At 64.4% G+C, this 15,615-nt stretch overlaps 1 protein-coding gene across 7 annotated transcripts in view; it reads left to right on the plus strand.

Annotated features, from left to right (window-relative positions):
• The first annotated feature begins 993 nt into the window (after positions 1-993).
• Positions 994-15,615, plus strand: part of SEZ6 (seizure related 6 homolog) — a 72,095-nt gene continuing 57,473 nt past the window's right edge. For 4 of the 7 annotated variants that reach the window (XM_044994049.1, XM_044994050.1, XM_044994052.1 and 1 more), the window contains exon 1: positions 995-1,157. In XM_044994049.1, coding sequence (XP_044849984.1) covers positions 1,073-1,157 — 85 coding nt within the window. In that variant the 5' untranslated portion in view covers positions 995-1,072. Of the gene's footprint in view, positions 1,158-15,615 lie in introns of all 7 variants that reach the window. The other 3 variants (XM_044994055.1, XM_044994056.1, XM_044994051.1) reach the window with 2 other exon arrangements.

A 15,615-nucleotide genomic window follows, 5' to 3' on the forward strand; every position in this document is an offset into this window, starting at 1 on the left:
TTAAACAAACAGTTGGTTTTTTATTTTAATTATTTTATTCACGACATTCAAACGTGTCCAGCTAGCAGCCTGGAGCAGCTCTCTGAGCTCATTCCAAACGCCATCTGGCTGCTGCCAGCCGCGCTCTGTCACTCTGAAATCGCTGCTCTCCGCCGCGGGAGGAGAGGAGACTCCCCCTGAGTGGAAGGAGGCGAAATCCAAAGCAGGGGCCCAGATGCGGGACGCGGAACGGGTCTGAGTCCAGTAACCCTCCAGCCCCCTGGATCTCCAGCCGCGGCCCTCGTGGCCGGTTCTGCCCGGGAGGAGGCGGGGCTGACCGATGGGGGGGGGCGGATAAGAGGACGCCCCCTACCGAGCTGCCCTTCCTCCAGCCTGGAAATTAACAAACGGGGCAACTCGCCGGAGCCACATACAGACGATGTAGGGACGGGTGGGGGCGGGGCCATCCGTGTCAATCTGCTTGACGGGCACCGCGAGCGATTAACCTTGTGCGGGTCGCAGGTCGGCGGGAAGGAGACGTGGCTCCGGCCCGGGGTCCAGGGAGGGAGCCCGGGAAGGGCTGCGCGCCCCCCGCCCGGCTCTCTGCTGCTACCCGCTGAGACCCCCGCGGCACCAGCCCGGCGCTGCCCTGTCCCGGGCCGGCAGCTGCCTCCTTGGTGCGCGCCGAAGCCGGCAGCGTTACCCTGCGGGGACCCCCCCGGCTGCCCCCCGCAACTCGCCGCCAACTTTGCCGGGTGCGGGACTCCGGCGGCGCCGCGGGCTGGGGGAGGGGGGCCGGCAGCGCCATGTGACGCCGGGGGGCAGATCCGCGGCCGGCGCTGCCCCCGCCCCCCAGCCCGGCGCAGCGGGGAGGAACCAGCCCCCTCCCCCGGAGCGGCGCCGGGCGTCCCCGCAGGATTGGCGGGGCGCGCTACTCGCAGCGTTACGGTAGGAGCCGCTCGCCGGAGCAGACGCCGGGCGCTCTCCGCGGTGCTGACGGGCAGCGCCGGGTGCAGGCGCCGCGCCGGGTCCGGAGCCGCCCGGCTCCCTCCGCCGCAGCTGAGCGCGGATTGCAGCGAGCGAGCGAGCGGCCATGGGCGCCGCGCCGGGGGCTGCAGCCCGCGGGCTCGCCGGCTGCCTGCTGCTGCTCGCCGCGCTGCTCCAGGGCCAAGCTCGAGGTAAGAGCTCGCTCCGCGCCCGGCCCCCAACTTCTCCGGGGGCCCCGCTGCCCCTCCCGCCCCGGCCTCGCCCCGCGTCCCCCGCAGCCGGTCCCAGCCCCGGCTCCCCCGCCTGGCGCCCGCCGCTGGGCTCGGGGCTCCGCACTGCGCGGCCCGGCCCGGCCGGGGCTGCGGACCCGCCCGAGCCGGAGGGGTCCCCTGGGCCCGGCCGCTCCCGGCCAGCGCGGCTCCTGGCGCCAAACTTTGCCAAGTTGCGCTCTCCCGTCAACGCGGCTGCCGGGCTGCCCGGGAAGCCTCCGCCCCGCGGAGCCCGCTGGCGAGGAGCAGCCGAGGCGCCCCCCGGGCAGCGGCCGCTCCGCTCCGCTCCGCTCGGCTCCCCGGCGGTGGGGCAGCCGGGCCCCCTTGCACGGACCGATCCCGCCAGGCGCGGCGTGGGGCGGGGTCCGTGCCCCGGGCCGGGTTTCGCTCCGGGGCCCCTGGTCCTGCGGGGGGTGTCGGGCCCGGCAGAAGTTCGCAGCCTGGAGCGTTTGCGGGGCTCCGGGGTGGGGAGCGGGCTGGGGACTCCGGCTCCCTGGCGGGACGCAGCCGCGCCCGGCTCGGGGAGAGGCGTTAGCGGAGCGGCTCTGGCAGCCCCTGCCCGCCCCTGGGCGGCTCGCTCGGGTGCAGAGTGCAGGGGGGGATCGGGCACCCAGCAGCCCGCTGCGCGGGGCGGGAGCGCGGGGCTGGGCTCAGCGGCTCCGTTTGCCTTCGGACGGCAGCTGCCGAGTGTCTGTGATTCCTGCGCGGGGTCCCGCCTTGGCTGTGACCCCCTGGCCCGGCGCGCCTGCCCATCCGTTCCCAAACCCGGCCCCCGAATGCCCGGCGCTGCCCGTGTAAACGCCTTTGGCCGCCCGCTCCCCCTCCAGGTACGGTGCTCGCTGGTAACGCTCCTCTAACGCTGCAAACAGGGGCGGGGGGGCGGCTGGTTTACACCGAGCCTCCTGCGGACATTGGGGTGAAACCGGATTCCGCCTGAACCGCTTCGCTGAAGCGGGTGTTTCTGGCTGCGGGTCTCGCAGCACCGCCCGCCCTCTGCTAATAGCGGGGCTGCCGGGCACCGACTCCCGCCGCCTTCGCCAGGAGCCCGCGCTCCGCTCAGCCCAGGGGCAGGGGGGCCAGGCCGCGATGGGCGAGCCCCGCGTTGTGTTTGTACTGCCCGGCTGCTGCCCTGAGATGGGGGGTTGCCTCCCAGGCCCCCCACCCCCGCCGCTTCCTGGGGCCTGTCGCGCTAGGGCCGATTTCTGTGGGCTGGCGGGTTAGTAACGGGCGAGAGCCCAGGGTGGCTGGTGCACCAGGCAGTGGCTAATTAAGAGGAGGCCTGGCCTGGCCCTTCCCAGTCCCTGCTATTAATAGAACAACAAGCTCCCAGGCTGGGGAGGATCAAAAGAACCCCCCCACCAGAGCCGGTAACGCACCTTCCCTGGAGCCTTGTCCTGGGGGTGGGGGTGGGGGGAGCTCTCCTGCAGGAGCCTCCCCCCCAGCTGCCCCGGCTGCTTGGATGTTCAGTAGCTTGTTTTCTTCTAACATCCATTTACGCCCACTAGGGTTAGGACAAGGCACAGGGCCCCCTTTGGTTGCCAGTGGTGCTTCTGGGGCAGCAGAAGCCTGTGGGAATCTGCCCCATCCCGCTGCAATGGCCCCTTGCTCTGTGACCTCTGCCTCCCAGGCCAAGCACAGCCCAGGCCATCGCAAACGTCACCGAGGGCGCAGAGCTTTGATTAACGCCTGGCGTCCCCGTCGCCCTCCCGCCTCCGCTCCGCTCTCAGGCTCTGGCTCCTCTCCCGGGCCGGACATGCAGAGCTGTGGGGAAGGCAGAACCACAGACTGGTTACCAGCCCCCTGCTTTGCTCGCTGCTGATCCTCCGAGCAGCTGGCCTGTTCCCAAGGGTGAGCCCTGGCCGGGGCTCCTTTCCCAGGGAGCTGCTGGGCCGGACTTTGCTGGGGAGGCCAGTTACCGTTTTGGCGAGAGGGAGGAAGGCCGCATTTCCTTCGACAGGCTGCACCAGTGTCCTGGCTCATGGTCATGTCTCTCTGCGGAGCCCACCAAGGGAAACGCTGGTAGCTCGCTGGGCCTGAGCCAAAGCCCAGGGAGCCAGTCAGAGTCTCCCCACGGGGTCTGGATCCGGCCCTTGTTCATGTGGTGAGACGCATCCTCTGACTCGAATGGCGAGCGGCCCCCGTGTTCCCCACCGCCCCCCCTAGAGCAGAGGGCACCCCGGGGCCGTGGGAGAATCTGCTGGGGTTGGACCTGCTTCATGCTGGCTGCAAGGGCTCTCCCAGGAGCCTGGGAAGGCCTGTCTCCCCTACCCTGCCTGCATCTCCAGCGGGCTGACTGGCCCCTTGGGTTTTCCTTAATTGCCACATTGTCTGACATGCCCTTAAATCTGCAGTGCTCCTGTAGTCTCAGTGCTCTGGGTATTTCTGGATTGATTTCTCTGTGGCTTGGAGATTTGCTTCTCTCCTTGCTCGGGGACTGATCTCACAGCTCACATGAGTCAGAACACTTGTTAGCTATATAAAGCCGTGGCTCAATAATTCTCCCCAAATACTCCCCTATTAGGATGATATTAGGCTGGCATTACTCAGAGTGCTCCAGTGCTTCCCTGCATGGAAATGCAGAGGCCATCTTGAAAACCATGTCAAGCTTCTTGCTGGTGCTTTAATTGCAAGCTACAGGCCAAGGGGCTGAGTGGCTCTGGCTCCTCACGCTCCAGCCCCCAGTGGAAGTGTGTCTTGGTGGGAGGAGGCCAGGGAGCCTAAGGGTAGCAGTGGGCCATCCTTGGGGAGCGAGGGTGACTGCCAGCGAACCTCTTTGTTAACCAGAGGTTGCTGCGAGCTAGCCGGAGGAAAAGCAAACAGCAGCCGGCTTCCCTTGGGTGCGGGAGGTAGAGGGAACATGAGCCGCTAAGTGTCAAACTCTTTTTTTCCCCCTTCCAAACCTGGTGGTGCATGTCCTGAACTCTCCCTGAAATGAAGATGCCTGGGGAAAACCAGCCCACCTCAGCAGAGCTTGCTGTGTTTGCTCCGTCTCTGCGTTGCTGGGCTGGAGGCAGCCAGATGGCAATAGAAATGACACCCTGAGCGGGAGAGGAATGCTCTAAGCCAGCCATATGGCAGGGGCCTGGGGGAGTCCTCGGTGTCAGGCAGGAGGGTTTCAGCCTGCAGGGCGGTTCTCGGGGCGCGTTGGATGGCAGGGGGCGGGCGGCTAGGCTTTCAGGCTGCATCGCTCTGCACTCCGAGTGCAGGGAAATTACAGTTTTCCAAATATATGCGGTTTAGCTGAGGCTGCAGGAGGCTGTAATTAAACTTGCTGAGGGCCGGATGAGTGTGTTGGCACCTCCCCTCTGGAGGAGGATTTGTATGTGAGTGATGGACCTTCCTCTGCATCACTGGCAGCCAGGAGGGGTGGCCTCAAACAGCGGGGACTGGGGGAACTTGGCCCAGTGCCACGGAGGCCGATGGAATTGTGCCGAGGATCTGGTCCCGGGCGGAACACCCGAGGGCTGCTGCAGCTAACGCTTCAACCCAGAGCAAGGCTGGCACAGCCCAGATGTCGTGCACCCCACTCGGTGCAGGGGTCCTGGGGGCACTCAGCACCAGAGCACAGTCACTGCCCTCCGTTAGCGGGGGCCCAGTTAATGGAGTTTGTACCACGTGATGGTCCCACTCCACATATGCTGTGAGCAGCTCCTCCGAAGAGTAGAAATGGGATATTTGGGTCCCGCTGGCTTCTTTGGGTCCTTATGGTGGGGACTGGTGCTGAGCTACTGGCAGGAACATGAGCTGCAATTTCTAACTACCACCTCGCTGACCTGTGGAGGCTGTTGTTTCCCAGAGACGCTGAGTGGCATGGCAGGGAGCAGCCAGGGCCCCGTTGTTTTGGTGGGTAGTTACTTGTGGAGAGCAAGCTATTTTCGTAGTGCAGTACAATCGGTTACGGTACCTCTCCCCCCTCGGCTTTATTGGTAGACGGGCTCCCTTGTCGCTTTAAGACTTGTTTGCGTTGTTCAGGGCCTTCCTGCCCCAGCAGAGCTCGCTGGGGGAGGGCAAGGCCTGAGCAAACATGGGTAACAGCGGAGGTGCAAGGAGAAGCTGTATCCAGCTAGTTACATAAAGCACCATATGTTGTCAGTGGTAATTCAGCCTTGTAAGCAATGCAAAGACGTCGACGTTGCTGGCTGGCTGGCAGAGATGCAGCTGTTCCCACAATGCTTTGCATGTGCTGTTCTGGTGGAATGTCATCGCTGGGGTTCGCATCGGGGAGCGTTTGCTGGAGCTGGAAGGTTAATTGAGTTCCCATCCATAGTTGTGTGCCTCAAATCCACCTCCTAAAGCAGCTGCAGGGGTGGGGGGTGCTGGGGGCAGTTTCAGAACAGTCTGAAGCAACATTCGGCCGTCCCAGTGTGTCTCTGGCGCCTCCATGGACGTCAGTGTGGTTTCAAAGCTGGTTTAAGGCTCAGGGACCATAGGCCTAGGGCCCCAGCTCCTGGAGTCAGGGGATCAGCACAGGACCTCAGCTTCCTTTTTTAAATAACAAGCTCTTGTGGTTGAGGAGAAAAGCTCCAAAACATGTCCTGCATGTAACCGACACAGCAACATCTGCCAGTGTCTGCTGAGAGCCTGAACCAATTGCTCTGAGAGGCATCACCCACTTCATTCAGTTCAATGGGAGTTCATGCCACGACCTGCTGCTCTGGGGCCTCAGCAGCATTATCCCAGCTGCGGCCCAGCCCCCACCCGTGCAGGTAAACCCCAGCAGGCAGGGGAAGCACTGGGGAGCGCTCCGGCTGCCACGCCTGGGCCTTAGAAGGGGGGCCCATGCTCCTGCACCTGCCACCACCCTGAAGGTTGGACTCTCCCTGCACACGCAGCCCTGCTAGCAGCGTTTGCTCCTGCATCCCGCACTGGGAGCCTGGTGTGTGAGGGGTGAAGGGTGCTGCATGCTCTGGGCTGCAGAGGGGGGTGGGAGACCAGCTCTGGTGGGGGTCTGGCATCCCCCCCCCCTGCCGCTGGGCTCCCCAGCTTAGTGCTCTGCCCTGGCCTACAGCCAGTGGCCGCTGCCTGTGGGAGGCGGCTGGAGGGAAATGGTTCTTCAATCCTTTTCCTAGCCGAGAGGGAGGGGCTGCTGTGTGAGGTGCTAGCAAGGGGCTGGGCCTCCCCCTGGGGGCAGAGATGCCACGTCCCCGCTCTCCTGGGCTCAGCAGTGATGGGCAGTGGGGGCATCTCTCCTTTGGAGCCTGCCAGGCTGGTCCCTGGGGCTCGGTCTAAGAGGATGGTGCTGCATGAGCTAGACTGGAACCCCCCCCAGGCTAGAGCCAGCTCCCCACACCCTGAGGCTGGGAGCTGGGGAGAGGCCCTGCAGCTGGCCGGGGCCCCTCTCGTGCATGGTGGCGAAGGAGGCAGGGCTGAGGGCACTGGGGAGCTGGTCAGCCAGACAGCAAGCTGGTAAAAGCCAGGCTGATCGTCCAGCCGTGCCCCACTTCCCTGGCTCAGCACTTGTAACCGCATTCCCTGTAGCCAGCGAGATCCCTGCACCGGTGCACCGGGGTCCTGGGCAGGCTGCAGCGACGCTCTAGCCGTAATGGCAAGGCAGGAGGCTGCCTGCACAGTGCCTGCTGTGTCAGTGTAATGATTTTTAATGAGCAATTACCTTTAGTCATTCTCCTAATTTCTGAATATCAATAAAGTTAATTAAACTCTGCGTGTGTGTTTCTTGTGAGCAGCAAGCAGATGAAAGGTAGGGAGGGCGCACCGGCGAGAGGCGCCTCCGGCTCCAGGGCTGACAGCCTCTTCCTGAGCAGGAGGTGGGTGGGATTGGAGCGGAGCGGGGGGCAGCCCTCCTGCACCCCTCCCTGTGCTGCGGCCCTAGGGGGAGCTGAGCAGTGCTTAGTTGGTAATGAAAGAGGCACCGGGGCTGAGCACTGGAGCTGAGCAAGGGGCTCGTGCTGGGGACGGGCCACCCGCAAAGCCATGCGGCGATTGTACTGGCTTCACAGCAGCGTGGCCGTGGCCGTGGCCGGCTGCTGGCCCCCCCAGCCGTCTCCTTGCCTGGGCTGGGGTGGAACTAGGGTGGCACGTCAGGAGCAAAGCTGGGAGCTGGGGCACCCGAAGGCGGTCAGGCCGCAGTTGGCGTCAGCCTGCAGTTCCTCGGCCATTAAGGAAAATGGAGCCCTGGTCACAGGCTGGTGGAGTTGAGGGCCCCTCCAGGTGTGCGTTCTGCTCCACCTGCATAACACGGGGCCGGCCTGCCGCTCCTCAGGGCTGCAGGGCATCGTCCAGAGCCTGGGACACCTTGTAGCTCCCATGTGAGAGTGGGACGCTGCCCAGAGACCCCCAGCCAAGGGAGGCACAGCCCAGACGGGCTGGGGAGGGCAGGCGGAGGGGCCAGCTGCATCCCTGTTAGGCTTGTTCTGACTGCCATTTGCAGGGACCTCAGGAGGTGAATTAGTGTGTGTGTGTGTGTGGGGGGGGAATTGTTGTCTTTTGCCCAGTATCGCTGTTGGGAGCAGCTGATCCTGGGGTGCGCGTGGGGCAGCCCTGGGGGCTGGCGTCTGGGGCTCGGGGTGGCCCTGAGGGGCAGCGTCTTGACTTGGGGCTGCTGCACTCCCAGCTTGGCCTCATGAGTCTGTTGTGGCCTGGCCAGGGAAGGGCCCCTGTGATGGGGCACAGTCACCCCATGGGATCGTCAGCACAGCACAGTGATGGGCCCCAGCTGCTAAATGACCTTGATCTCTACTCAGCGGCTCCGTACCCGTCCGCGGGGACCTCTGCCAGGCCCAAAGCCGGCGCCGCCGCGGCCTACGGGGAGGCAGCTCTTGCTGGTTACGTCCCGCGGGGGAGCCAGCCCCCCAGGATTCCCCGCGTTGTTTGCTGGAGTGTGGGGGACGTGTTTAGGGCAGGGCCCAATCCTGCTGTTCAGGCTACGTTCCCCGCTCCTCGCTGTGCGTCCCACCCGTGGGAAGGCCTGTCCGTGGCCCGGGAACCTCGAGGGTTCTCCCGGCACCTCTGGCTGCTCCGTGCCTGGCCAGGGCTGACGGTGCTGGGTGCAGGCAGGCAGGGACCAAGCAAGCTTCCCACACCTCTGTCAGCGCATTGCCAGCTCTGACCCCACCTTCCCCAGCCTGTCTCCTGGGGCCAGTCCAGACATGCAGGAGGCAGGGGGCCCTCTGGTGGCAGGGTATGTAACATCCCCTGTGCTTCGGACCCTGGCGCCTGGGTATTCTTGCCCTTTAACCAGGCCCCTGACAAAGTGTCCTGCCTGCTGCAGTTGGAGCTTGCACTCCTGCCAGGACCTGGTAGCGCAGCCAGGGCAGAGCTGTGCCCTGGCCACAGAACCCAGGCACCTGGGAGCCCTGGGGCATGCGCCGCCAGGGCTATGGGGCATGTTCCTGGGTGGCTCCCTCCCTCGGAGCTGGCCCCTGCCATGCCCACAGAGCCCTTCAGCCCCTGCAGGAATAACCCATGGGTGTGACAGCAGCCCCTGCTGGGTGTGCAGCAGCCGCCCCGTTCCCGAGCAGTGCATGCTCCGGGGGAAGCCAGGGTGCAAAGAGACACAAACCCAAAGGACTGCAGCTCATGGGAGGGCGGCCCTGGGGTGCCCTGGTGATGGCCCAGAGCTGAGGGTAGCAACAGGCTCCTTACATCAGAAAGGCCATTGGTGCCCGCTGAATAATCCCAGAGGATTAAGGTTGATCAGATCAGTGGAGGGGGGGGGAGGGGAAGGCTGGGCTAGCAGGGGGCTGCGGGTTGGGATTGAGAGGCACTGGCAGGGCTGTGTGAGGGAGGAGCGCAGGGCTGGGCTAGCAGGTGGCTGCGGGTTGGGACTGGGGGGCACCGGCAGAGCTGGGGGAGGCGGGTGGGAGCCCAGGGCTGGGCTAGCGGGGGGCTGCGGGTTGGGACTGGGGGGCACAGGCAGAGCTGTGGGGGGGGGGAGCCCAGGGCTGGGCTAGCAGGTGGCTGCGGGTTGGGGTTGAGAGGCACTGGCAGGGCTGTGTGAGGGGGGAGCCCAGGGCTGGGCTGGGGGGGGGTTGCAGGGTGGGATTGAGAGGCACTGGCAGAGCTGTGTGAGGGGGGAGCCCAGGGCTGGGCTAGCAGGCGGCTGCGGGTTGGGATTGGGGGGCACAGGCAGAGCTGTGTGAGGGGGGAGCCCAGGGCTGGGCTAGCAGGTGGCTGCGGGTTGGGATTGGGGGGCACCGGCAGAGCTGTGTGAGGGGGGAGCCCAGGGCTGGGCTAGCAGGGGGCTGCGGGTTGGGGTTGAGAGGCACCGGCAGAGCTGTGTGAGGGGGGAGCCCAGGGCTGGGCTAGCAGGGGGCTGCGGGTTGGGATTGGGGGGCACCGGCAGAGCTGTGTGCTTGCGGGGAGCACAGGGCTGGGCTAGCAGGGGGCTGCGGGTTGGGGTTGAGAGGCACCGGCAGAGCTGTGTGAGGGGGGAGCCCAGGGCTGGGCTAGCAGGTGGCTGCGGGTTGGGATTGGGGGGCACTGGCAGAGCTGTATGAGGGGGGAGCCCAGGGCTGGGCTAGCAGGGGGCTGCGGGTTGGGGTTGAGAGGCACTGGCAGGGCTGTGTGATGGGGGGGCCCAGGGCTGGGCTGGGGGGGGGTTGCAGGGTTGGGGTTGAGAGGCACTGGCAGGGCTGTGTGAGGGGGGAGCGCAGGGCTGGGCTAGCAGGGGGCTGCGGGTGGCTGTAAATCAGGAGCTTATGGGAAAGGAAGGGATAAGCTCAGCCCTGCAACCCCCTCCCCTCTGCTCTGTCCCTGAGGCACCTTTCCTGCCGGGGATTCTGCCCCAGCAGAGGCTGCCACCTTCTGGGCATCCTGGAGCAGATGCCTCAGGCTCCAGCCAGGCTCCTCTCGGTCCCTCCAGGCTCTGGCAGGGCGTGGGCTGGCGCAGACGGGGCCAGTGTCCCTGGGAGGCGGGCAGGCCCGTGCTGTAGCCAGCAGGCACAGCGGTGCACAGCCGGCGGGTGGATGAGGAGGATCTCTGATCTGCGGCCTGGATCTGAGGCTGCTCGTGTGTCTGGGCCAGTGCGCGCAGCTCCAGCCCGGCCTTGCTGTTCTCCAGCCCGCAGGGACCCTGTGCTTCTGAAGGAATCGCGTCTAACCTGGGGGCGGCCGCCAGCGAAACGTGACCCTGGCGAGGGAGGTTACGGCAGCAATCACGCAGCTGGTGCAGTCTGTTCAGAGCCGGCCAAGGCTGGTGGCAGCCCCTCCCTGCCATGCAGGGGGCCTGGCAGAGCAGACCCAGGCCTTGGGAGGCTGGGGGCTCGGAGGAATCCCCCTCGCACGGCAGAGGATTTGCCATCCGCGCTTTGCGCCCTGCCTGCCCCTGCACAAGGCACCTTGCGCCTGGCACAGCCCTCCCCGAAGCCCAAGGGGCAGCTCGCAGAGCCGCCTTCAGAGCTGCTGGCCCTGGGAGCAGAGCCCACCCAGGGAGTGTGGGGCTGGTGCCTCCCAGAGCGCATGGGCCGAGTGCTCCCCTTGTCTGGCTCAGGGGTACCGGCACTGACAAGCGAAAAGGGGAGAGCCCAGCTGGCCTCTCCCTGCCGGTCGGCAAAAGCCAGCTCTGACCGGGGAGCCCCGCTGGCCCTGGCCAGAGCCGCAGAGCAGCACCTGCTCTGCACCATTACTGGGTCAGGCCTGTCCCCGAGGGCGAGAGGTGGCAGGGTGCAGCATTGGGGGGCATCCTGCCCAGCGAGCAGGGCTGTGTGTGCAGCAGGAGCTGGAAATGGTGGTGCTCATGTCCGGGAGGGGCTGGGGAAGCCAGGGCGTCCGGAGAGGAGCCAAACTTCTGGCTTAGCAATTAGTTGAACACGTGTTTGTCCTGCGTCTCGGAGGAGTGTGTCGCTGGGCTGCTGCGCTGGCAGCACAGGGGTTATGTGGGGATGGCTCTGGAGAGACGGTGCTTGCGTGGGGCGCGGGAACCGGCTGGGAGAGGTGCACAATTAACCTGTGAAACTCTCTGCCACAGGCCGGGACTGCAAGGGGGGGTTGGTGCCAGGATACAAGGATTAGGTACACAGGCAGGGCGGCCAACCCCACTCCGGCAGCTGGAGTTGCGAAGGAGGGTCCCAGGAGAGGGTGTTGCACAGCCAGGCAGGTGCCTTCCCCTGGAACCTGCCCTGGCCCCGCTGGAGGGGCGACCCCAGTGTGGAGGGGGTCGGGGAACCAGAGCATCAGCGTCATTCTGTGGATTGTGGCTGGCCCCAGAGCGGGCTCCCTGGGCAGCGTGGGCTCGGAGCACTTGTGCTGGTGGGACTGGTGAGCTAGGGGGCTGGCCGTGGCGGGGGGCCCAGTGTGGAGGTCGCCGTTCTAGGCGTTGGTTACTATGGGGCTTCCCGCCTGCAGCGCTGCAGGGAAAGCTTGGTGGGCCAAGCCAGGCTGGGCCTACGGGGATTCGTCAGCACCGCTGGCCCCAGGGCACGGTCTGGGCCTGCACCCCGGGTGTCGGGCTCTCCCGGGGAGATGCAGGCAGTGGGCAGATGAGCTCTCCCTTGGTGCCCGATTCCAGAAGCAGCGCTAAAGGCATCCCACCCCCCTAAGGGGGGCGAGACGAGGCCCCAGGCCCCGCCGGCCGGCGAAGAGCCGGGCCTGGAGGCAAGCTGCAGCCTGAGCGTAATAGATGGGGAGAAAGTTCCCTCTCCTGGAGCCAGGAGAAGAGGATAATTTAGCCTCCAATCAATTCTTTAAATGCACACAATTGAAAGATTGCCTTTGAAAGCTGCCTACAAACAGTGTGGTAATGGATTCCTCTCGAGTAATAGGCAGCCGACACGTAAACTTACCACACGAGGGTCCCTGGGCAGCCTTCAGTGCTGAGCTTGTGAAATAAAAGCCGTGACGTGAAGCTGGGCTAGCGCCGGGCAGTGCCCCGGCCCTGGCAGGCTGAGCAAAGCGGGTGAGGGAGCCCCTTGCAATGAGCGGTGGAGCTGCGCGCCAGCCCCGGCTCTGTGGCCGCCTGCTCTGAGTCACTCAAAGGGACTGGCCCCCGTCAGCGCGCTGCTGACCGCAGTGGAGTTCCCCAGCTCGGCCCGGAGTGAACAGCCGCTGGCTTGGCTAGCGGCCTCTGCGCTTGCAGCCATGACTGGAGCTGCTCCTGAGCTGCCCTCCGTCCAGCACCTCTCTGCGGGAGATCTCAAAGCCCTTTCAACTCTGGACACAGCAGCCACCCGCCACCCAGAATCCTTCAGCAAATTGCAAGGATCCTGCAGGTTGTCCCTGCCTCCCACTGGGGCGAGTCATGGTGCTGAGATATGAAGAGAGGGTGGAGCCCATATGGGAGCGACACATGGGCGTCGCCCGGGTCGGGATGAAGGGGGAGATGTGATGAGCCCTCGGAGTGGGGGACGCGGGGGGAAGTTGTCCAGTTGAGCAGTAAATTGCTTAGGAGCTTGAGGCAAAATTCTCACGTGGTCTAAACCCTACTGCTCAGCAGTGGGGATGAAGTGGGGAGTGGCAGCGCCAGGTGGGCTCCAGGGGCACCCATGGTTCCCCTCGGTGCATCGGCCAGGGCGCCTGCTCTTTGCTTCCTGCGCCTCAGCCCATGCCTCTCTGGGCGGAGACCCGCGTGTCTCCCTGCCTTCACTGGACTTCCCAGCACCCGTTGCCCAAGGACACCTGCTGGCATTCACCTGGGAGGTGGGTAGCAGGTGTCATTGCTGCTCTTCCGGTGAAGCCTGCTTTGTTCTGAAGGGGAAAGTACCCAAGAAACAACATGTTACAGAAGTGAAAGAACCTCCCCACATGCTAATAACCTTACCGGAGAGCCCCCCACCCACCCCCAACATGGAGCCGTCCGTTCAGATCCCCTCCCAGGGGTCCCTTGTGGGGGTTACAAGTTCATCGCAGCTTCAGCGCAGAACTAGCCCACTCACCACATGGTTAGTCCCCCCTTTAGACAGGTCGGGGTCTCTCTGGGCTGGATTTTCCAGGCGCAGGTAATTAGTAGGTAATGGGCTTTCCGCCCCGAGAGGTAGCTTGAAAAGGGAGGATTGTAAATGGGAAATCGACTTCAGAGGCTTTGTTCCCAAAAGCCCTTTGAAGTTCCTAATCCAGCCAGAGATTGCATTAGCCAGTCTCCTAGAACAGGTACAGCCGGCCAGCACCACAATAACAGACACAATTGCATTGTTAATACAATGGTCCCCTCAGATGCTGCTCTCCATTGAATTAAGTTCCTTCGGACATGCAGGATATTGTCAGTCTGTCCCTGGAGGCATGGCGAGGTTCCTTCCGTTGCCTCTGAACCCCCCCAGCCCAGACTAACGAGAGCAGGCCCAATTCCTCGCTCCAGGGCTGCCAGATCTAACCCCCAAGCAGGGATCTCCAGTACCATCGCAGCAAACCCATCGCCTCCGCCCCCGCCACGTGTCCCAGAGCGCACAGAGCGCAGGGCTGGGGCAGTTCCTGGCACTGTGATGTGCTTCCCCAGGGTGTACCGCTGAGCAACAGCCCAGTTCTGTCACACACAGTCGCTCCTTTCCTTCTGCCCATTGCCTCGTGACTCCAAGGGGTCAGTCCGCACAGGGCCGGTGAAAGGGCCCAGACTGACAGTCCTGGAGACAGGTCCCCTTTTCCCGCAGAACAGGACCAAGGACCCGCCTGTGACTGTCTCAGCTCCCCTCCCAGAGTGACCTCTTCTACCGGCCAGCTGGGAGCTAGGGACTCGCTCGGTCCTTGTCCTTCCTGCGGGCGTCTGGAGCTGGCACAGCTCCGCCAGGCAGCCGTCCCCTAGCGGCGAAAGGGTCCCCAGTCCCCGAGCTGCAGCAAGGCCCCCGTGTCTCCACTCTCTGCTCAGCACACAGGTGAAGTGGTGTGGGCACATGCTGTTCCGTATTGCTGCCCAGCCCCGTGCCTGTGAAGTGAGAGCACCCGCTCTGCAGCTCCCCCGGGCTATTGGGTGGGTCTCGGGAGCGCAGCTGGGGGCGCAGGAGAGGTCTCTGCTTGTTTAGATTAAGGCTGCATTCAATTGCAGGCCTACAGAAGGAGCATTAAGACCCGGCCTACATGCTGCAAATTCCAATGGGCATTCTGGCATATATAATTTAAATCCGGTAATGAGATGTGCTGAAGGTTTAAAATATTAATCAGCAGCGAGATGGCTGTGACCCAGGGAAAATGGAGTGAGGTGGTTGAAATTCAAGATCAGATGTAGCTGTGTGACCTCTCCAGAGTGAATTCTCTTCTCTCCCTCTGCCTGTGATAGGGTTTCTCTGCCTGGGCTGCCTCCTGCCCGCCCAGGCGCTGTGTTTCGGGAGGTCGCTGTGCGTGTGTGGAAGCCCTGGGCTAGGTCTGCATGGTGAGCTGGTTGAAATGCAGCTGCTCCTCATTCCCTCGGTTCCCCCCGGACTCTCGGGCTGGGCCTGCAGCGGAGAACGGAGTCCCTTGGCCCAGCCCGTCCGAGTCACCCCAGCTAAGGATGGTGGCACGTCTGCCCCGCAGCCGCTCCAGCATGCTCCTCCCCCCTCCCCAGCTGCAGTGGCCTCTGGCAGGCTCTCCCCGGCTCCGGGAGCGCGGCACTGTGGGGCTCGCTGCCCAGGCCCCGGAGTGTGAGCCAAGCCTGGCACGTGGCGAGGGCATGAGGGGGGTTACGGGCGCTGTCTGGCCCTGCAGCAGGCCGTGTGCCCTGGTGGTGAGGGCAAAGGGCCGGGGGCCTGTGTTCATGCTCCGCCGCTGACGGGCTGCGTGACCTTGAGCAGGTCTCCCCTCCTCAGCGGTGGATTCCCCACGTGGGGCCGCGGGTGAGGAGCAATCGCAGCCTGTCGCGGGCTTGCCTGTCTGCGCTGCAAGGGGGGCGTGGCGGAGCTGCGGTTGTTCCTTGGAGATGAGATCCTCTTCCCAAGCGCACTTTGGGGGCGTCTCTGTCCTGTCCCTGTTCATCCTTTGCTTTCAGTTGAATCCGGAACACACTTGAGTTGATCCCGGAGGGCGCAGGAGGGCAGGGGATTTTAGCCATCAAGGGAGGAGGCTTCCAGCGGCCGACACCAGGCAGGGAGAATCCCAACACGGGTCTGGTTCCCTGGTGCACTGAGCTGAGCCTGTGGGGCTGCTGGGTCCTCCATTCCCACTCTGCCATTGTAGGGCCCCTGGCCCACGTGCCATCTGGCATGTAGCAGTGCAGGTGGCACAGGGAGCTCTCCCTTGCATGCCCCAGGAGCGCCACAGGGTGAGTTTGTCAGGTGTGGGGATCTAATCTCCCTTTTAAACTCCTTGCACGCGTCTGCCTGAACTCGTGTAATAGATAATCCCCACTTGCAAATGAAATATCGAAGATTCTGGCAGCTGCTGCTTGTAAGGCAGCGCTGCCTGTCCATGAAAGCTGCAGACAGCACAGGTGCCAGCACAGGTGCCAGATGGAGCATGCCGGGCCAGCTCGGGGGCAGCATGTGGCAGCAGAGGACACGGGGATGATGGGGGAGGGAAGAGA

This window comes from Mauremys mutica, chromosome 19 (genome assembly GCF_020497125.1).
Source record: "Mauremys mutica isolate MM-2020 ecotype Southern chromosome 19, ASM2049712v1, whole genome shotgun sequence".
Classification (NCBI taxonomy): Eukaryota; Metazoa; Chordata; order Testudines; family Geoemydidae; genus Mauremys; species Mauremys mutica.